Source organism: Bombus flavifrons, chromosome 6 (assembly GCF_040668555.2).
Source record: "Bombus flavifrons isolate JBK064 chromosome 6, iyBomFlav1_principal, whole genome shotgun sequence".
Taxonomy (NCBI): Eukaryota; Metazoa; Arthropoda; class Insecta; order Hymenoptera; family Apidae; genus Bombus; species Bombus flavifrons.
In genome coordinates this window covers 1,320,785-1,344,549 of record NC_138447.1, presented here as the reverse complement: position 1 = coordinate 1,344,549, position 23,765 = coordinate 1,320,785, and the positions used below count along the sequence as shown (strand labels likewise).

The 23,765-nt window shown below is 36.9% G+C and overlaps 2 protein-coding genes across 2 annotated transcripts in view; one reads left to right on the top strand and one right to left on the bottom strand.

The window, feature by feature from the left end:
- Window positions 1–527: 527 nt before the first annotated feature.
- crim (QVR superfamily protein crim) lies at window positions 528–1,789 on the bottom strand. The gene is made up of 3 exons (XM_069114600.1): window positions 1,508–1,789; window positions 1,282–1,416; window positions 528–1,187 (listed from the first exon to the last, which is right to left on the bottom strand). The coding sequence occupies exons 1-3, from the start codon at window positions 1,560–1,562 to the stop codon at window positions 895–897; spliced, it is 483 nt and encodes a 160-aa protein (XP_068970701.1). The 5' UTR covers window positions 1,563–1,789; the 3' UTR covers window positions 528–894.
- A 1,924-nt stretch (window positions 1,790–3,713) lies between these two features.
- LOC138180724 (lachesin) overlaps window positions 3,714–23,765 on the top strand; it is a 299,803-nt gene continuing 279,751 nt past the window's right edge. The window contains exon 1 of the mRNA XM_069114824.1: window positions 3,714–4,033. Coding sequence (XP_068970925.1) covers window positions 3,979–4,033 — 55 coding nt within the window. The 5' untranslated portion in view covers window positions 3,714–3,978. The remainder of the gene's footprint in view (window positions 4,034–23,765) is intronic.

The window sequence follows — 23,765 nt, the reverse complement described above, 5'->3', positions numbered from 1 at the left end:
AGATATCAGGACTTTCATGAAAATTTGTTTCACTAGAAATTGCATAATTAAGATTACAATTTTTTAATTTAAACTTATTGATATAAAAGTAATGTATCTGGCATAATGTTATATTTTTTATTTTATTTTCTATATGTCTAAATGTGAAAATTGGATTAAAAAAGTAACTACATAAAAGCTATTTTAGTTATATAAAAAATCTCAGCGCAGGTAGGAATTTTGCTATGTAATTATATATGAACGGATAATAAACAAATACCAAGAAATTTCGAAATTAATAAGAACTTTTTCCACCTTTTGTGGCATAGCTCCCTCTTGCACTGAACCGCTTAATTTTCCCTATTGTCATATTTTCATGTACTATTTAAGATTCATCTGTCATAAAGCATTTTTTTAAAAAATAAAGCTACTCTTTCTGTATAACTATGAATTTTTAAATTCCCCTTCCCTTCCCTTCCCTTAAACATAAATCATATTTAAAGTGTAATTTATACCTTGATAATTTTCATAAATAAATACAACACATCTATAAAATATCAATTTTATTGAAGTTTTGATACAATTCATTATATACATCTATCATATATGTGATAAAAATATAAAAATATAAAAGTTAACACTTGCTTTGTTAAATATATATTTAAAAGGCAGTTTTTTTTTTTTAAATGGACGGAATCTTACATATAAAAATTTTTCCTGATTGATTATTTAAAAAGACAGCTATCTATATGTTTTATATATAAAGATAGTTACTTTTCATATTTAAATGATTATTTACACTATATACAGCAATTTACTACTTAGATTTATTGCATGCAAATGCTAATCAAAGTAAACAGACTGAATTTAATTTTCCAAAAAAGAGCCAATAAATTTATGGTATAAATTCAATATTTAGAACACATTTTGTGTTGCAAATTGTTGTATTGTGATACCCAAAAGTAATAATACTGTTGATACAGTAATACTATCAGCATTGTTACATCTATGGTCAAAGTAACAAAAACACCATGTTACTTCATCATAATAGTCTCTATGAATATCTAATTGCCAAATAGAATTATTTACATAGTGTCCCAATTGAACATCCTTTGCAGCTGGTCGGCAACCTTCATACCGATCAGCTGGAATATCTTTTCTAAAGCTACGCACAGAACTTAAACAATCACGTGTTATCATGGTTTCAGCTGAAATATATATTAGAAATACAATTAATATATTGATAATAAATTTATTTTTAGTTATATCTAAAAATACGATACATATATAAAAAGAAATTACCTCCTTTTCTCTCAATAATTTTTATACATTTATCATCATATTCTGGACAAGTTTCTCCCCAGTACCATAGCCAATTTAAAGGAGTGCCACACCCAGGTTGATTACTATTACATCTGTAGCAGTATAAACTGTCTCCTAAAATATAATGTATATTATAAAACTAATATCAAAAACTAGATTAACCATACTCTTTACACAATGATAAATTTAATTGATTTAATTTTACCTTTATTAATAAGTACAGTCAATAAGACAGCAATAAGGAACATTCGTTTATTCATTCTTGTAATGTAATTGATACGAAAATTTTCGATCTAAGGCGTTTTCGATATCAAATTGATAGATTTATTACTTTGATGCTAATCTATGATATGTAATACAATAATATATAACAAATATCTTAAATGTTACTGGAATGACGCCAACAATAATATTTACTGATACTAGCTTTACTTTCTTAACATCTTTATGTATTCTGTATGTATATGTACATGACATATTCTGTTAACCTAGACCTAGGATATATGTTGGTAACTCTGTTGGTGTCACAATGACACTTTTTGTAGGATTCTAGTGATTTTGTGTATAGTCTACACCTGGTGCCTTTTTATTTTCTGTATATTTTCTTCAAAATTATTGTATTTAAATTATTGCATCATATATGAAACTATAATATTTTTAATAATTATTTGTTTTAAGCTAATACTATTTTATTTTGTTACAATATTTCTTCGTTAATGAATTGACAGATCTGTCATAAATGAAGTATCGGTCATGGTTACGTAAACAGGTTTGAACACTCCTAAATCGGAAACATAGAAGAAATCGTCTAAAGATTGAGTCGTACAAAATTAACATGGAAGACAAGAAAGGTCTAATGAGACCTTTTCTGTGCATGCGCAACATATGTATGTGTATATATATAGATACCATGAGTGTTCAGCAGAGACAGAGACACTAATCATTTCTGTCTGCCTCGCAAGGACGAGAACCTTGCTGTCTTCCATGTTGATTTTTTATGACTCAATTTTCAGATGGTTTTCCTTAGTGAATGTCGAGATCTGTTTATATTTTCGTGCAGTGAATTATAGGTCTATAACAACGAGGTGCAGAACAGACGTGATATACAATATGCAATGCATTTTCGTATCTCACATTATAGAGGTTATTTATTCCTTAACATTTTTCTATCGCATGCGATGTTATCGATTCAGTACAATATTGGTTTGAATTGGAACTAAAGTTTTCTATATGACCTACTGTCCGTAAAATATATGTATGTAATTCTCTCAGCGATGATAGTTTTAAACAATGGATTTTCCTTAAATTCCTTCAAATTCTATAAGAAATATCCATGAGTAGAATCAACGTACGAAATGCTTGGAAATAGAAAAATATTTGGGCGAAAAACATATAAAAGCGTAAGAAGTTCTCTACATTTTGAACTGATGGTAAGCGAGTAAGAAGCTGTCCGGTAAGTGGGGACCTCTGGCTTACAAATATTAATATCAAATCTTTTGTTATGTATTTCTTTCAATTCTGTTTAATTAAAATTAAAGTGCCTTTGTTTTGAAATCAAAGAACAAGTGTTTTGCGCAACGATTCTATATATTAAATACTGTATTTTTTAAGTTTAGTTCTATAATTTGTAATTAAAAATCTTGTGAAAATAACTGTAGTATTTAATATTTCAGCATGTTTAGAAAAATTGCAATTTTTATTTTATTTTTATGTTATGAGGCAATTATTAATTTATTAATTACCAAAAACGTAAGAGCTTGCAAATATGTTTAATGTATTCTTCGATAGGAATACTTATTTCAGTATATCTCTCAAAATAAATTTATATATATATTATATATATAATTATATGTATAATTTTTTTATATATTTTTTATAAATATTTTACAAGTTTATATATATATATATATATATATATATATATATATAAAATTGATGATTTTGTATACTCTGTATACTGCATTAATAACTATTAAGGTATGAACATAACTAATGTCTTGGGTTACGAGACTCGTACAAATCTAAGAGAATAAACAGGGAGGAAACGCGGTATCTTGCTGCCATTCTTGCTGTTGGAATTGGTGGCACTATATTACGATCGTAGGATATCGTTTAGAGAAGTCCTCATTGTCGCCAAACGAGATCTCCGGATTTTGTCCTTATCCTCGGACAACCGGCGAAAACTTTCACGATAAACTTGACGGGAATGTCCTCGAATCGCTGCTTCTGTCCCTGTTACCTCTCCCCTATCACCGTTGCTTGCCGCTTCCGTCACAATCGACCATCGGTGGGGTTTTCCCTTCGAACACTGGAAACGCGATTTCGTAATCTCGAAGAAAGTATATGTATAGTTGCACCTTCTTCCTCCTTGCATCGTTTCAGATACCAAGATATAGATACGGAACGGGACCAAAGGTTCGAAGCGGAGAAAATATGCGAGAGACCGAAGAGTACGAGATATCTCATGGATTCTGAGAGTAGTCGCCCGAGGCGTTCAACCAATTAGCTAACTCCACGGTACTTCACCCTCGAAACCGCTAACGAAGAACCTAAGCGAAGGAAGAAAATCGAGAGGATGGAGGGAAATCCAGATATTCCTTGCGAGCTGGATCCTGGTTACTGTGTGGATTCGCCCGCGGCTCTTCCCGCCGTTACGACTGCCCTCTCTGAGAACGTATGCCATCCCTGCATCATGTTTTGCTCGTTTTTACTTGCCCTCCTGTTTATTTTGGTAAGTGTCTCACAACCAACTGGATTTCGATTACCGATTCTATCATCGAACTGCAAAGATTACACGTGATACAGCTGACGTATAGTCGTCAAACCAGTTTCTAATCCAGAAACCAGAAAACCAGTTTCTATTTCGAGGACTAAATATTACTAAATTGAAATCATTAACTAGCAGTATCAATTTTTGCTTAAAATTTTTTAAATTTTAACTTGAAGCTTCTTATAACAAATTTCTTTAGACAATTTTTTGTTTTGTGGCGGAATAGATGTTTCACGACCACATTTCTATTCTGTTTACACTTCGGTAGGTAAAGGTCCAATATCGCGCAGTATGCTCATTTGTTTTCGCATATTTACTTATGTTTCAAAATTAGTCAAGGGAAATGTTTAGTTTCCCTAATGAGATACTTCGCCTTTCACTTATTTGTCGCTGTTGCGAAACTTTTAGTTCGAAATATACTTATTTTCAGTGAAAATTTTGTTTCCATGTCCATGTATTTACTTGCTGCGAAGCACAAAGCAACTACTGCACAATAGACGCAGAAATTTGTCCCATAAACAGATATGCCAAGATGAATAAATTCAAAGAACTTAAAGAAATAATAAAGACCGTGTGCATATTAAATTGGATACGGAAATTATTCAATTCGTTTCATAAAAACATAGTGAAAAAACACAATGATTTTGTAATTCTTTGTGAATATTTCATAATTCATATTTTTTAAATTCGTAGTATCATCACTGTTCGAGTTTATCCATTAAAAAATTGTTAATTTATAAGAAATCTTCTCTTTTTCCTCTTTTACGAATCTACAATACAATCAAAGAGTAATGTTACCGTATGCATCAAACTTCGACTTCGATTGGAATCATTTCGATCTTTTCCCCTTTGTTTTTCCTCCTTATTTTCCCGGAAGTTCAGGCCGCAGAACGTAAAGGGTAGTTCAACGAGATCGCTAAGTTTCCATCCTGGTTGCCATTTAGTGCTTTGGAAAGTGCCTGAAGCAGCGAAACCGGTAGACAAGCTACTCGAATGGAAAGAAGAGGGGGACGAAAGAAAGAGTGGGAAACAAAATAAGAAAAGTTTAAAATAAAGCAGAGATATAAATATAAAAGTTGATAATTAGAAATCAATTTATAACAATTATACGAAGCAAGGATAATGAGTATTAGTTTCGATAAATAGAATACAGATAATAGCATAAGAAAATATAAATAATGCTAGGTCAGAATTAAAAAATTGCTATTAAATAAAATTGATTTTTGTTTTTGATATGTCAACTTCGACGTAACTTCAACTCGAATGCAGGTTACGTTTCGCGCGAATCTGGTCACCTTGTCACGGCGCGTTTATCAAATTCTTGTTTATCGAAGCCTTGAGTAAATTGGCTTGGAAGGTGGGCACTACTCGGTCGCGGAGAGATTTATGGTTACCACTGACTTCCATGGAGTTTTCCACGCAGAGTGGCAGACTGGTGTCGGAGACGCGATGCTCTCACGTCGTTCGCAACGTGACGGCATAACTTTGCATAGACCGATATGTATGAGCCACCTACGCGTCATCCGTATGTACAAACACTTCCAGTCGAATCTTGTGATCGAGATAAGGCGTTCGGTTTCGAGCACGAAGCACGACTCGTTGGCATCCACATCGCAAGATAAGTTACGACGCGAATACGAAAGAGTCGCTTCTCTGCAAATTTATAGGGAATCGTCTTCTTCTTCCTCTTATCGAGACAACTTGTGTAAATGCACCAACACGCTAGAATCGACTCGATCACGCGCCAGAACGTTTGTTCACGTCGCGTCGCAACATGTGGAAATTTTTAATTCGCCTGTGTCATGCTATATTTGTTGAATGTCGGCGAGCAACAAAGTCGATATAGATTCATCGATAATTATATGTTGGAAAGGAATGAGCGACCTAATTCAGCTCCAGTTTCGATGACATTTTCCTTTTTTTAAATTTCCTTCTTTCTTTATTTGGTCAGTGAGGTTTTTCTCGTTAGAAACAATGAACAAACTCGCTCCAAATGATCGAAAAATTACTGCGTGTTTGCGGGCGTAATATGTATTGATAAATGTATACAATGTTTTTCAGCGATTCGTAACGGACGATTCGCTATTTTTTCTTTTGCACCATTTTCGACGTGACATTGAAGTGTTTAAAAATTGAAACTGTGTGTAACTACCCTCATTTTGGTATTTGGTCAGATATTTAGTTTTACGAATAATTCATAGTATAAAATTACAGACGTAGATACTGGCCGGAATTAATTTACATGTAGGTTACTTTTTCTATTTTTTAATTTTCTCGGAACTCGTTAAATCCTTCTCACACGAACTCTAATATGCAGCAATTCCTCAGGGAAAGTAAATTTACGTTTCCTTATGTACTCGGCATGTAAATCTTGACCTCGAAACAATTTCGAACTTAAAGCTGGTTCGCGAATGCAAATACCTCGCAATTGGGTGAACGGTATTCCATGGTAGAAATTGACTTTTGTAATTTTTATTGAATCGAAGCATCTCTACCTATCTAGCACGGAACGTAGCACAGAAAAGTTAAACGCGGAACATTACGCGTGAATTTGTAATGTACTTCTGCGGTATATTATACTAAAATATTAAGAATCTTTGACAGTTTGCTTGGGTTACGTTGATTATTTATCTTGTACTTTGAATTTCGTTGGATAATTTAATCGCGTGAGAAAGCGTCAGAAAGTATGTTGTACGTAATTATGCAGGCTTGAGCAAGCTCGTAAATTGTTACAAGCTGCTTTTTTGCAAAATATAGAGGTAGCAAGAGATCAAACATCTTTGTACGTAAGAATTAATAAATTTTTAAATTACCTTTGTCTGCTATAATGTGACGTATGGTTATCCATAAACGGACAGTGTTAACAATATTAATCGCTGTTAATCCATCCTACGGTTCAATTAATCTTCAAATAATTGACATTGAGTGCATGTAAATTTCCCGATCGCTTATAAATTCTATCAGTAACGATTCCCATGCTGGGAACGGGCCGGCAGAACAAAATTTCTAGGTCGCCTCAATATTATTCCGTCTCTCGCGCGTAATTTACGCATATCGATGTACCGATGCAATTTTTTCCGGCCTCTCTTTTTTTCCTCTACTTTTTTAGCTCTCGTTCGTTCATGATCACGGAATTTCTCGTAGATTTAAAAAATCCACTGTTACGTTGCCGAACGTTTCATCCGGTGTACAAAACGCTCGTAGTTTCGCATCTATCGACTATCGACACGCGTACACGCCCATCTCCTCTCACCCTTTTATACACGTGCGCGCTCGCGTGTGGAAAACGGAGATGCGGCTCACACTGTCATTTATTTCGTTCTGCGTACGTACGCCAGGTTTCCAACGTATAAAAAAAGCCCTTTAACACGGGTGCAGTTGAATTTGGTTTTAGCTGGTGTACTACGTACGCGACAGAGGGCAGGGGCAAGGGAGAGAGTTGAAACGTGCGTGTGTTCAAGATACGTTGGATATCGGTATTGAATGCGATGTTCATACCTCCGTACTCCTCGATAGTACTTTTCCACGCATCGCATCGTTCGGAGATAGAATTTCGATTTGCTATACATACGTGTACTATATATATAGCTGTGAAAAAGAATGTGCGAATTGGGCCACTGGACCAATACTGCGTGTTCTACCTATTCTATCGGCTGCTTCTCTTTCTTTGTCTCCGATCCCTTTGCTAGATGATACATTGTTTTATTCTTTGAGTTGCTTAATTTTCTTTTCCGTTTCGATCCGTTTTAGAGTCGACGGATTGTTAATCTGTTAATGCATGTCTATCGTTGATCACGATTTAAACGAAAATGGAAAGATTACGTTCGATGTTTGAATATTTCAGAACAGCGTATTTGGAAAAGTGTCTACATATGCGCACATATTTTTGTTCGCAGATGTATACGTTGCATAGTAGCACTTCAACAGGCGATATGTTTTTCAAGATAAAATAGTAGAATGTGCAATTTTTCCCACCAGCTTTAGTTTGCGAGAGATGTTGAAAATACGCAGCTAGTGCATGCACTTGGTTAAAGTTCAGTTCAATGGTTTTCGAAATGGTGTAGAAATAGTTCTGTCACGTCTACATATTATTGAGATAAAATCTTAATGATGTCAGAAGTCATGTTGCATCTGAAAGATACATGTAAAATGTCTTTTTAAATATCTTTAAATAAACATATCACGTCAACAGTTAATTAATTTTCTTGGAAATAGTCATAATTTTTTAGCATTGAAACCGGTTATCTCTGTGAACAGTTATGGAAATTCAAAGAGGAAGAAATTTTCGACAAATTCCTAACGACAAATCAATTGCTGCTGATGTAATCGTAAGCATTGAAAACAAATCTCCGTATGTTAGTAATCGACCAAATTTTCACTCGTTTTCTGTATTAGCTAGATTAATTGTAATTCGAATTCGATGTCGGAATGCGCGTAATCCTTTTGGGACACATAATGCATGCTGGTGTACGATTCAAAACCGTAAATTAGTGATTTGCAGACAATTGTCGTGTTTCTCACTGTTTTCCTTTTTTTTCGGGAGTGGTAGAAGAAAGGAGAAAAAGCGAGAGCGACCATTGTTCGATGAAAATTCTCTCATGTTTCGCAATCGTATCGAAATATCGGTGTATAGCGTGTATTGGTGTTAATACGATTATCCCAAGAAAATTGATGCATTTTTATTGTAATGTACTCGAAAATTCGCAACGACGTTATTGGAATTTTATGCTGAACACTTACGATTCTTTTATAATTTTTCTCCTACGCTCGAGTGTCATATTAATGGAAAGGAGCTTTGCAGTTTTTTCGACATTTAACAAACATTAATATATACTTATATGTATATTTCATACATAAAAGGTATAAAAAATATGTTCAAGGTATTGGTTGGTATACAATATACGTTCTTTATCATTTAATCGATTCCCGAGCGTGCGATAGTTCATTTATTTAAATTTTACCATGCCCATCGAAAAAGTACCATTTCCCCTGTTGCGTTTATCATATTATCAAGTTCATATTGAATATGGTCTGCTCGAAAAGTTCGTAACTTATAATTTCCTCTTATATAGAGTAGAAAGGTTTTCATATAATGATTACAAATTTTCGTTCTAAAGCTTTTGAAAAGCTGCTTCCAATTTATAGTATTACATTTGTATGTAGAACCGATATTTTTCATTAGTTTATTCGTGTCGAATCTTACTTATCGTTCCGTTTATGGAAATCACGAACAATTGTTAATTGTAAAGCTTATTATTAGCGGTACACCGTTGAGTCAGAACATCGGCGCTTTAAAAGGATTATCAAACAACATCGTAGCACATACCGAAGCACCGTACAATGAATTTTATAAATAGAATTTTAATCGCGCATCGTCCGTATGTACGTTAAATTGGTGGATCGGGTCAATGTGTTCCGAGATATTAAGCGGTTTTCACGCAGAAACGAATGGTCGTTCCTATGCATGCATTGGCATTATCGCATCGTTCACGTGAATGGACACAACGCGTGCGAATTGCTCGTATTCGCGATTAATTTTGTCGGTGCACCAATCATTCATCGTTCACCGAGATTACGATTTTTCAAGATTCCCTTGTTGTTTCGTATGTGCTAGTTAACCTGTCATTTTGATGTATGTGACGTGATATTCGCGTGAACTTTTTTGTCGATAGATAGTCAATCTTGTTAAAATCCGTTATATTTTGCTAGACATTTTGTTATGAATATTAATACGATGCGCGGAAGGAATAGTTAGCATTTTAGCGTTTAATTAATCATATCATGATATCGTATCAGTAGTATGGTGGCTCTGAATACAAAGTTTCACAAAACAGAAAATGGGGAACACGTTTAGATATTAAAATATTATATTCTCTAAGTTGTTTACTGAAACGACATATCAATATCTTAAACATCAACCAGACATTAATGACATCGATGTTACTAGGATAAAACGTAAATATATAACAATTCGGAAATATATAACAATTTTCTACGATTATCAAGTGTAACTATTATATTTGCAACGAGAAACTGTGTCAACTTTGTCGGATCACGTTGTGTTCTTTAATTATCGAAACACAAGAAAATCTCTTTCGTCTCTGTGATCCTAGAAAGTATTGAAAGAATGCTCAAACGTGTGTAATTTGTTAGAATTTCTTGATTTGTCTTTTTCTTTTTTACATTACTCTGTCGCAATTTCACTGCTCTGTGAATTTTTATGGTCGGCTGGTGATTATACCGACTAATGATGTGCTGAAGTGCATCTCTCGCGAGCTTTCCAACTCTCGACGTGACAGTCCGCCGTACTTCAACGGCTCTGTGAACCTGTCGTTCCTCCTTATGTTTATTAAAACATTAATGAATGAAGATTATTTCAGCGGCTGTATAATTGAGTCGGTCGAGTGGCAGAATCTGCAGGGGGATAATAAGAATTATTAAAACCCTATTCGTACATGCACGCTGCCATCACCCCTTATCGTTACATGTCTCAATCTTGTTCGTTTAATTGCATTATATAATTGCGTGTCAAAATACTATGTCGAGTTTATAGCTCGTTTTTTCTGTTTCCATTGATTTCTTGTATCATCATACATATATCGTCATAGGTTTTCGAGGAAGGCATTGACATTAGAGAAAATGGGAAGGTTTTAAGCATTCTTTAAAAGGTTTTCATGGAAAATGAACTATAAGCTGTAATGTAGAATACCTAAATCACATATAAAATATGTTTTGTATCGTACTAATTAATGGAGGTATTTAGGTGAATATCGCGTATATAAAATATATCAAAATCGTCATTTTCATGCAAGTTTTTCTCAATCTCAACGATGTACACTTTTATGTACAATGTATGATGAGAATTAAAAATTTGTTCTGACTGCGTCCGTTTGAAATTAAATTCACACAGTTCGCACACGGAATAACCTTTATAAACGACTCGTTACAAACAGCGGCGAGAAACGAGAACACGGTAAACGCGTCAATTACCATTCCGTTCGTTCGTTTAATACAATTTGTCACGTGCGAATAAAACAATTCACAACTATCAAACGCACTATGCCAACTTAAGTGCGTGTATTTGATGCGCCTCCGCCCCCCAATACTCGCCCACTCCCTCTAAAACACATCGACGAGAATTTGATTTTCAAGTGATACTCGTCCTGGCGAGGATTGCACCGGTGCATCGGTCAGCATGAATTTCTCGACATGTGTATGCGTATAAAACGGATGATTGTCAGAAGTACATTCGCACGTGTAGTTGAAATGATATGGAAATTAGCTGTAGGCTACACGTTGTGAAATGCCAGCTTGTGCCATTCATTCTTTCCTTCATATTGAATATATCTTTTTTGCCCTCCGCCGCGTAACCGCGTTAACGTCGTTAGGATTTCGATGTTGCGAACAAAAATTCCACGTCGTCCATTAGGAGGTTATTTTGATTAATAATTATCGCGATCGAATGCAGGGAAAATGATCTTCGTCGAATTATCAAACTATTGTTATCAGGGAATCGATTTCTTTATGCAGGAGAATTTTGCAGCCTTTTTTTTTACTCGAAAAGCCAAGATCTTCGTTGGCAAAAGATCGATATTCGGATGATTGACCGTGAATGAACCCGAGTTTGGGAGTTTTGGACGTTTCTTGTTCGCGAACTGAACTCTCCAAAAGAATGGGCGCGGTTACGTAGCATGGCGAGTTAACCGAATTATTCGTTCGCACTTGTAACTTATTCTGACGAATTGGCTTGGAAGCGGACGAGGAGGAAAGTAAAAATGAATTGGGGGAAAAGATAGATTGATAGGCAGCGGACAAAGAGAAGGGGGCAGCTGGGGTAGTGCGCAAGGAAAAGTTAAGCGAGATATATTGAAGCTGAAACTCGCGCGAAAGAAGGGCAGTTATTTCAGCGAATTTTTCTTTGTGATTAAGTTATTTTATCGAGTGATGATGGTAGGATATTAATCGCAGTTATTAGTCATGTTGATATTTCCTGCAGGAGGTGAACGGCGAAAAATCGATCGAGCTGGTAATAGTTACACCTGTATTCGCGAACCTTATTAACGACGAGGACAAAAGGAAATAGAAGAGAGACACGTTATTTGCCCGGTGTAAAATTTTAGATCGCATAATTTTATTGGGTCGGAGGAAGGATTCGAATTAAAGAATCGTCAGTGTCGAAACCGTAAGTAGATTATTACGCTTTATAATTTACTTTGAAAATATTTCTTCAGCTACTATCTTCTTCTTTTTTATATTTTTCCACCGTGAAACCTTTTTCTTCGTTCTCTCTTCTCCCTCGAAATGTCGATGCATTATTTTAACCGCGAATTCCTCCATAAAATTCTCGCAGCTCCCATTTATCCTCTTCCAGCCGCGCGTATGCAAATGAATGTCGATATATGTACGATGACCTCGACGAGATTGCAGGATGAGAGAATTGCAGAGCTTCTGGATGGGACTGAGCCTGTGATACGTTCAAATGGTGGCAGTGCCGGTGCAAACCGCAATTCACTAATTGTTTTTCAATTCGTAGCAATCGATGGTTCGTGGGCACAGTCGCGGTTACCAGTTTGTCGTTGCTCGTGTTGGGAATCTAATTTTTCTCTCGGTCAACGGGACACCGGCTAATACAATATTTTCGCATAAATGTCTCCATCTATCGATTTTTTTATTTTTAACCTTGACTAAAAATAACTAAGTCTTAAATATTTTTAAACGTGTCACGGAATTAAACAAGTAGAAAAAATTAATCTTAAATTAATCCTGAAAAATATTGGAATTGCGAAGACATGAAATATGTCGGAATTTTCAAGTTTTGTTTAAAAAGAGCGAGTCATATAATAAGCAATACTTCTCGTGAAGTAATTTTATCTTTCGACTTATATCGCGAGTTTTATTCTCGGATAGTTGCCCTATTTTACAAACTTGTGTTGTGTAATATACTTACACATTAAGAATAACATAGCCTGCATACAATAATTACTGCAAGATAGCGGGAGTGGTTGCATTAATTAATTAACGAAATTCATCCAATTTCAACTCCATCTATGCATCGAAAGTAATCAGAGTGATTAATTATTTTCTAGTACTTCACAAACTCTTCGAGTTTTCCATCTTGTTATTCTAATTATTCGGTGATGTTTAATTTTAACGAATTTTGAAGCAGTTATTCGATAAAGATATCGTATTTCTGCGGACAGTTCCATGATATGATAGAAAATTTAATTAGCATTGAAATTTCGAATTTTTTCCTCAGAATTTTGTTCGACAAAATGAAATAATTGAACGAGAATTTCGTTAGCTTCCGTATTCTGTCAAATCGCTAATAAATCGGACATAATTTCCACATGGGCCAGCGTGTTAATTAGAAAGGGCATTTCCGGACGTTCGCGGTGACCCCCATGGATACTGCTGAACGCGGCACAGTCAAATTATCCTTCGTCAGTTAGCCACATCCGGACATGACCGGGCAACAATGGCTAATTTATAACATAATGCTTCGGTATACGAATAGTTGCCGGGCCATTTATTCGCATTAACCATCATATCCGTTTCCATCTTGCGCTTTCGAAATATTTATCGCATCTCGTTATGATAAAGCGTAAATTCCTCTGGGTGGCTTTCACTTTGGAACTTTACGTGTTCCCTCCTCCCCCTGCCATCTATATCAACATTTGGAATACATTGGCGTATCTCGAATCAATCGTCCGATCAACTTAACTTATGACGTAAAATAGTAAACTTAATTTTTAGTATCTGCTCATATTTATTTTTATTATTTCGTTTCTTATTCTTTATTATTTCGTCCAAGAAGTGGTTGACGGAACTTTAATTTCGCGTATAACTCAACTCGTTTCAATCCTGATAATTTGACCAATTTGAACGAGACAGAAAGTTACAGGCACAGAAAGTTTTATTAAATAACTATCATTAACGATACTTTGAAAGAATCGCATCGATCATTTTGACTGAATATCGAACCAGATGCAATATATTTATCCGCATATATTTTCCGCTAAATTTCATTTCGTATCAGGTATTCATATGAAATTGATCGATATTTCTATCCAGCTGGAAGGTACCATTTTTATCTCAATTTCCTGTCACGTAATAAACTTACGTTTCGATTACTCGATGGAAAAACGGAACAACAAAATTCAATTGTCGCAGCATCGTCGTGGAAACCTTTTCGTCGACTTTATAATCATTCCGGAGAAACGAACGTTTATCGAAACAAAGTCACCGATGTATATATGTAGGTCGAGGGAAACGACGAAAACACGATGATGGAAGCACGCTTGCAAAATCTGTCTTGCTTTTCGGGGCGAGTTGTAATCCCATCGATTTCGTACAATTCTGTAACGTTTTTCACCAGAGTGTAAATTTTGCTGCAGATATTCGAACTGGCTTTCTCATCAAAATTCCACCTGGTGTCCATCGTAATCGCGTTTTCAACGCTTCTACGAATCGACTGAACACCTAGTGTATACGATGACTTTAACTTGAATCGACCGGAAGGTATACCTTTGTCCTATCTCGGTATTTGTCATTCTGCGATCCGTTACTGATAAAACGAATCCGAAGATCGTGTTGCCGAAAGTTCAAAAGCGTCGGTGAAATACACGAATGAGCGAATATGAATTCGAATAATAGGACTTAGATAATCAGGTTGTACACTATAATTTTTACTAAGACGTAAGGAACGCAGAGCAATAAAACGTAGAAAATAAAATAACGATAATTCGACGGTAATCACGATTTGATCATTATTTATAATAATACTGAAACGTATATTATAGGATATATCTTGTTTCGTGGAATCCTATGAAAAACCTTAAGAATGAAAAAGGACGGGATACGTCAGAAGAAAGTCAGCTATAAATCGCATGATTGGAATGATGTATAGCGTTGACATGGAATAGTTGTGGCTCTAAAGCACGATGCACAGCCGAACGAATTCTGTTTAGTTTGGATTTAAGCGACGGAAAGGGCACTTTCATCGATGCAATATACCGTTAATAAATAGTACGAATATTTAATTACTAATAACGAATGTGCAACGCGTTAATGCGTCCTGCAGAGTAGTGCCTTCTAATTGGAAGAGTATTCGGGCTCGTTTCCATTATTTTCCATTTAAGTTTATATTTAACATATTTTATACGTTTCAGTTTCTTGGAAAAATTTAAATTACAATTAGTTTTCATGTGGAATAATTCCAACGTTCGATTACGCTGAAAGATTTATGTGTGTAAATTGGACAGAATATATTTTACTTTTATCGAATCTATTCCAACATTGAATTATAGAAAGTAGGATCGGCAAAGACGTTCGATTTCTACGTTGCAAAAATCGAGAAGAACATCGACTGATCTTATTCTTTAAAATAAAAGTTATCTCATATCTTCTTGCGCGAGAATTTGAAAGGATAACGGCGTTTCTTGTTTTCGTCACGTTCGTATGCTTTCGTCTTTGCTCCCTCTTTCCTTTGATGCATTATGAATTGGAAATTACATTAGAATATCCTACACATACATATGAGTGCATTAAGGGAACAGGTGCCGATATGGATTCTCTTAGCATATTTCAATAATCGTGACCGGTTTGATTTAGTTGGTAATCGTGGCCACCATATCATTAGCTTTATAATAATTTCCAGAAGGTCGAAAACTGCACGATAACGGAGGAGCGTAATCAATTCCCATCGATCGATCGTTTCATTGTAATTAGGTACTTTCTACGCCAGAGATTGCCCGGATTTCTTCCCTTTAACGTAAACTGCGTAATTAATCTTATTTTACCTACCCGCTTATTTACAGCTTGTTTTTAGTTAGATTTTGTATTCACTTAATTCACTATATCGTATAGCGTCCATTACTGACTAACGTTTAATCGATAGCTAATTATAAACGAAAGAAATTAGTGGAAAAACGTTGGCGAACCAGAAATATTCAGAAGCTTTTATATACATGCATACGACATTCACATTAAAATTCACATTCACGGCATATGAAACGTTTCCCTCATCGATCATTAGTGTAATAGGACCATCTATTACATAACATGACAGGATTCACCGGAACCGGTACGCACCGACCGATTAATACGTCAAACTTTTGCTTTATCTGGATTCGATCGGCGACTTCTTCAACATTCGCCTCCTTTTCCCCTTCGGGGCGAACTCCTCCCAGCAGAACGACTCTCCATAATCATGGGGAAGACAGGCGCTAACTCTCAATCATTTTCGAAACTCGCGTGTAATCTGAGGTCGATGTAAGAGCATGACGGAGATTGGCTATACAAGCCGTTCTAATGAGATAAGTTCGCTCATTGTACTTTACTTTTAATATTCCTTGCCCCTTCCCGATGCCGATGAGGTCCTTAAAGGGCGAAATATTATCTGACGTCGTTTTCAGCAATTTTACTCGTCGTATTTTCCAATCGCGCCATATTTTGTCGATGTAGAGATTGCCAAACAAAAATTGGCTTTGTCGTAATGAGCAAATCAATCTTCAAAAACCATACTAATTACATTGTTGCAGTTGAGGAGAAACGAATGCTTCTTATAGCAAAATATTTTCCAGGTGCGGTGAGCAATGCAGCACCATGTGTCGCGAAATATCAGCTTAAAAGCATGCTTTTATTTTTTGATATATTGCATTGTTAATCGGCTCTAGTTGAGGTTAGTTCGCAAGCCCCCGGAGGGCTGAGCGGAGCTTGAAATCTGCTTCGCAGTTTTGCCACCGCTACCGATTTTTTCCCTCCCGTTTCTGTGTATGTATTCTCGTAAATGGGAAATTCAAGCGGTTCAGGTTTTTTTCTCGCTATCGTGCCCCCGCAGTTTTTCCGATTTGCGCCGTATTAAAGGACTAACGTATCGACGATGGTCATAATCGAAGTTAAAAGTGGTTTGCATCGGGTTAATTGACACGGAAAAATTTGATACATCTTTGTTTCGATAATTTCCGTGACGGCTGGAACAAATGGTTAGATAATCAAAGTGATACATACATACATCCAATTCAGAATATTAATTTCACGACTTGTATGTTGCGCGTCTATTGCACGCCGTATAATTGTCAGACTAAATCACCTTTATCGACGTTCGATATAATAACAGCGAAATTTAAAAGCCTATTCATTCAAACCGAGGTAGTCCCGGATTTTCTTCGACATCGCTGCTGATACGGTAAATTCCGGGAATAATTGAATTCGAAGACAGTTTGTTTGATACAGTTGGCAAAAAAAAGTTTTCTTCTATTTTGTTCGAACATTTACACTACTTGTCCATTTTGTTAACATATAAGTTTTATTCTTTATAATACGCTGTGCACGCAGTCAATTCGAAAGAAGCACAATATTATATTATATTCTGAATGAAGAAGGAAATAACGATTGATTTTGGTAAATAAACAGGTAAAGTTAGCAATCAAATTTCGAAATAGTATCATTATAGAACTGAGTACTGAAAACGTAATTTGCAGCTTGTAAATTGAAGAGAATGACAACGTAATTAAAATCAACTCGCTGATCGAAACCTTTCTCACGTAGGATTTCGTTAATGGTTGCACGTTGGTTCTGGCTGCTCGCAGTAATACCTATTAACGCGTTGCTACGTAATTATCGTTACAACTGCGATAAATTTCGTTGATCTGATACGTATCCCTCTAACCTGATTTTCCTATGGATCGGCAAATGCAATAAATAATCAGTCAGATGCTCTCTATTCTCGTGTAATTCGTCAAAATTAGAAAAAATAGACGTAAATAGCTGAAACGTTTACTATAGCGTTAACAATGATTAATTTGCTGTATTTAATTCCCTTTAGTGACACGGTATCGAAATATAGTCGCTTGAAAAATTGAATTTTACTCGTTTTTATATATACTGATACAGGTACATATATTAAAATAACATTTCTTACGCACGCTACATTTCGATCCGTCATGGTATTATTTGTTCGACGAGATCGCACCTCTTCATATTTAATCGATTTTCAGCAGTGCTTGAAACATAGCCGAAAATGTTTGAAAATGATACTGTAGCTGGCAGCTAGTGTTCAGCCTTCACTCGCATGACGATCATCACCGTGTTTGATAGAAAATTTTCAATGAGGCCAATCATTGTTTTACCTACTTCAAATTGCTTCATAACAGCCTCTGTCCATATTCGGGATTAAAAATCGTTCGGGTATACCATAGTATACTGAAACATTTTCAAGCGCCCTTGTATTGTAATGATTTTTTCGGTAAGATTTCCTACGGTAGGAATGATATAATATCTAAATATTACCGATATGATACTATTAAGTTGCTTACTTGTAATAAGCTTTGACAATTCTAAGAACGCAATTTGTGGACTTAACAAAGTCATCAAGCTTGTTATGAAAAGAGCATTTCACGTCACGAACGAGAAAAGATGGATAAACAGATTCATCGTCTGTAACGTTTATGAATTTAAAGTCGCGTCTATTAAAAGAGCTGCTGTAATCAAATCACAGGATTGGACGGAGTATAACACGTTTTCGAACGCGACTATTTGGAATGAAAGCGCGAACTCCTGTTAGGTTATCTTCCGAAATTGGTATCGATAGCTCTGGTTTTAGCTTTGAAGCTTCTGCTTTCACAGTGTTGGAAAAATTCTACGCGGATTACGCATTCGCGCGAACCAAGCTACACGCGCCCAAAAGGGATGAGGATCTAAAATAAATGAGAACCCTTTTTTCTCTTTTTTCATCTTCTTCTTGCTTTTTTGTTCGTCTTTTTTTGGTTAATATTCGATGTACGATCGCAAACACGCACGCACGGGCATGCACGCGCTTCATTTCCTTGCTGGGAAATTACGTTTCGAAAATCCATTTTCAATCCTTCATACGTCCGCTCTTTCCAACGCGCGTGTACACGCTCGTTCTCACGCGCACGAGTTGCAGCTAGCATGGCACATGCCGCGACGAATATCTATACTCTTACACGCAGATACGTGCAGTGCTTCACGATGAATTACCTCGGTCTATTGTTTCCGTTCTTTTCTGCGATACAATAAGAGACAGGCTGCCTCTAGCGCTGGATACTGGTTAATTTTGTAACAGATTCAGTGCATCTATCACGCGTTCCGCTTTTCTTTTTACGAGGTTTAAATAAGAAACAATGTCCGAGGCTCTATAAATGTTACAGAAATTAGAAGTAGATAAGCATTTTGTCACTTGCATAACAGATATCAAATTTCAAACTCTCACTTTTTATCGCCTACGTTTACTTGGCGCAAAAATGTTCGTCATTTAATGTCCAACCGCAAGGATTCTGAAAGAACGTGAGCCACTTTCAAACTCGCAGAGACTAAAAATCGTCCGATATATCATAAGAGAAAAACCGACGAAGCCAGCCAGATTATACAGCTGTAAATCTGTCTTGCTGGCAAAGAATACAATGTTTAGAATAAAATACACGTTGCTGTCGCGCGCGGCGAAAATCTAAGCGAAGTAGCTTCCAGCTGCACGTTTTAAAACGGAATAAGAGAAGTATTCTTTGTATATAAATAACTGGTAAAAATGTGTTCAATTATATACTTATGAAGGCACACGCCTCATTTCGTGTCCCGAGGTTGTGGTGAACGAACTATGGAGTAGTAGATGGTTGGTGGGAAGCGAATGGCCGAGACATTCTTGTTATTTTAGTGGCAAACCAAGTATAGGCACTACAGCACGCTTGGTCTAGGTAGAGGAGGCCCTTTCGTCCAAAGTTTGAGGCCACTTCAGCCAGCCGACTCACAAATTGGACTCGCAGTTTGGTTAAAGTATAATTGGCATTCGTTCCTGATAACGAAGCACTGTCGTCACCGTGGCCGATGTGTTTGCTATTCCATGCAGGTGTAGAAATTCGGCCTTTCATCTTTCCACCCAGGAACATGATTTCCATGCAGTTAGATAGCCATGAGTTTATATTTTATACGAGCGAAACAATGGCTGAATGATAAAACGAGCTTCCTTTCCAAGTGAAAAGTGAATTATTTATATGGATTCATATAGATCGAGGATAGATTAGGAAGCGATATCGTTAGTTTAGTAAACGAGGTATTTGCTTTCATGAACGATGAGAGCTATCCTCTAATATCGGAGCAAACATCAGTCGAAGAGCATACAGATTTATTGTTGGTACATGGAGCAAAATTATTTGATCCGAGCAAGCAAAAAGTCGAAACGTGTAAATAAATCTAGCGTCTTATCGATTAAAAAAAGAAATGAAATTAAGCGTCTGACACGTGTCAACCTATCTAAAAATTCGTCACTTGTTTCTAGGTGAGAGTACGTTTGCTTGTTTAATTGAGATTTCGATTGACTAGCTACCATAGAGACATAAACATGGAATGTATGAGCGAGCTGAGAGAGCGATATAGAAAGAGAACGCTGCACAGAGGCCACTTGTGTCCTTGTTCAATAATGTATGCGCAATCGTATAGTAAATATGCAGGTGTAACAGCAATCAATGTGCAGCGTCAGTGTGCATGTCTATTAGATAAGAAGAGAAGCCTCGATGCAGCATTTTCTTTCTATTCTTATATCGCATCCATTCACATTTTGCATGGTAACATATAACTCTCGTATTCTATCTTTATATCTCTACGTTGGTTACCGAGAATTTTCATATAATGTTGCTAATCTGCCAGAGCCAGAGGTATATGGACTTGGTAAAGAATCTTTCCTATTTGTATGTTCGTCGAAAGGTATCGAAAACTAAGAATATGAGTATTTGTAAAGTTTTTATTAAGGAAATGAGAATGAGATTTCACGCGATCATTTCTATAATGTATTTCGTAGTACCCTTGAAGCAGATTTTTCTATCAAACACCGGATTTTGAGGAGTAGCCGTGTCGGATATCTCGTCTCCTACCTCGCATTTGTATGTATCTCAGACGACTCGATATGTTCTCTACAAAAGTAGGCGAAAGGTAATATCCTTTTGAGAATTCACAGAGGGTATAGAAGTCAGAGATGGTACTGTAGCAGAGAGAAATAGGCGGAAACGCAATTGTGTGGCATACAGTTCTCTTCACTTCGTATTTTCTATGTACACTGCCGGCGGTCTGTCGAATAAATTGACATCTGTCAATTTCCTGTTCGCGTATTCATAAAAATTAAATACCTCCTTTTGTTTCATTGCGGAATATGTTTACAACGAAATTACGTTGTGTTGTGGCGTTGTTGTACCTTTTTTTGACATATCTAGATAACTACACGTTTCATGAAATTTTTCTATTCTCTTTAGAATCAATGAGAAATAAAGAACATATTAGTTTATTAGGCGAATTGGTTCATCAATAAGAGAGAAAATTAATCATTTGATCGCAAAGTGATTGACAGTAAACGCAGTCATTTGACTCACGGAAGGAAAATAAAAAGCAGATTATCAAGTATCTGTTAACGTATGTATGTACGTACGAGTAAACTAGGAAAGTTGCGGCGCACCGTTACAAAAGTTGGAGAAAACCGGCAGATTCACAGAAGCGGAGAAGAGGAAAGGTTGAGGGTATACCGAAGCGTGTTCGAGGCATGTTGCTGTCGGGAGTCATCTCGATGGGGATCGAGGGCCCTGCACCTGACTGTTTCATATTTAAAGTATATTTTCGTCGATCGTACATTTATTGACGCGCTTGAGGATACGTCTCATAGTACGTGCTGTGACAATATATCCTCGGTACCGAGGAAGCATCATTTCCGGTGACTTCTCCGATGAAGAAACCTGCCAGTCAGAGCCAGCCCGAGCCAGCCCCCACGGTCTGCTTCAGCTTACAGCTTACTTACGGCTTGCTTCATGCCTCTCTACACCTGGTTGGATGTGTATAGGCATCGAATACCGACAGACCGCTTCCTCCTCCCTCCTTTTCCCCTTCTCAAAATCTTCTGCCCGTTTCTATGAAAGTCGCGACTTGATCGATCGTGCCACTTCTTCGTCTTCTTCTTCTTTATCATCTCCATTCTCCTGCTTCACCATCTCGCTCACTTTCTGCTTCTCTGCTTTCCTTCATTCTCTTTCTTCGCGTCCCTCCTTTACCAATTCTCTTTCAATCGCGCTCGAACAACATCGGTAACGTTAGGCTGCCACCGGTCTGCTGATCTGCGGATTTGGGTTACGATTCAATTACAAGTCCTTCGAGAAAGTCAGCTGCATTCTCCGAGCCGACAGCGTTTTAAAATGTTTCGAGAGATGAATTAGGCTGTTTCCTCGATCTCGTGGCAAACCGTCATACCGCGTTCGAAACTTTTCAGGAGAACGCATAGACTCTAATCTCAGCTATCTAAATTTTCTATATCGTAAGATACATACTCGTTGTAACATCGTAGTCCGATTCATATGATCTCGATCACAAAGTTTACGTCTGATCATAGTCCAGCATCTTTGCACCGTATTGCAGTTTCGACTCGTTACGCGGTCGTATTAAAAGCCGTGATTATCATATCTCGAACGTTCAGCCAATCACTCGTGCAGTGGTCGCAAGATTCGTGATTTCGAGCAAACATTTGCTATTGGCCGCATCGTTGAGCTATACATGAACGTACACAGGCGCATCGGCACCAGCACATCGCACACGTTCGTACACGTGTACATTACACGTAGACGCATGGCGGGTTGAGCCGGAGAGCTTTGCGCGGCAAGAGTTCGGCCGCGCAATCCGCAGCCAGAATACTAACTCACCTAATACAATCAATTATTTCCCGCGGAACATTCTCTCCTTCTGTTTTACTTCCAGGTACTGGCGTGGCGCGGCATTGCCAACCCTCCTTCGTCCCTTTTCAACCTTAGCCACGACCTCATTCCCGCCGCCTAACTCTCGGATCTCTTTTATGTACGTGGTCACCGACACATACAGACGAACGTACACGTACATCGTCTGTGAATACTACGCTTATAGATATACATATATTCGTCGCTGCAACGAGAATTATACCGAGTTCGTGAATATAGTACACGTACGTTCACGATAGGAATTATTCTTGGTGTTGGTGAATGTCCGTGCGTTCGATGGACATTGTGCTCGCTATTGCAGTGTGCATGCACATGCAAACATCTACGTTATGGTCGACACTTGTACGGACTGTTTGGGGTGGGGAATTACCGAAGTCGTGGCATTTAATGAATTTTCTTTTGAAACCGAGAGCTTCTGCGAAGGCGTCGAACAGTTTCAATGAGATCGCGCGGTTGAATCGATTACAGAATGGATGGCACGTACGAGTCGTCGTCGGAGAAGCGAGTAGAAAATGTACGTCCGTAGTCAGACGTACTTCGTATGTTCGTATGTTCGTATGTACGTGTCGAGATCCAACGCTTTCTGCGTTGCAGAAAGTTAGTTAATAGTACTAAGAAACGAAGAACACAGCTCAACATAAATTCCCTTTATGTTTCTTTACATCGATTATCGAAATTTTGAATTCAAAAGGTCACGAAAATTTTTGTGGTATCCACCGGATCGACGAAACGAGAGTATTTGTGATATGATTGTGATCGTAAGTTGAGAATTCGCCATAGAATTGCTATTCTACGCTTATTATGGTTACTTTCTGTAAAATGCATCGTGGACATCAAGCATCTCGAACAGGCGGTCGAAACGATAAATCAAGAAGTTTCTCCGTAGATTTAAGAAACCAGCGGTGAGATGTCGAGGGGTACAGCCTCGATATATCGTGCATAATTACTTTCGTCTG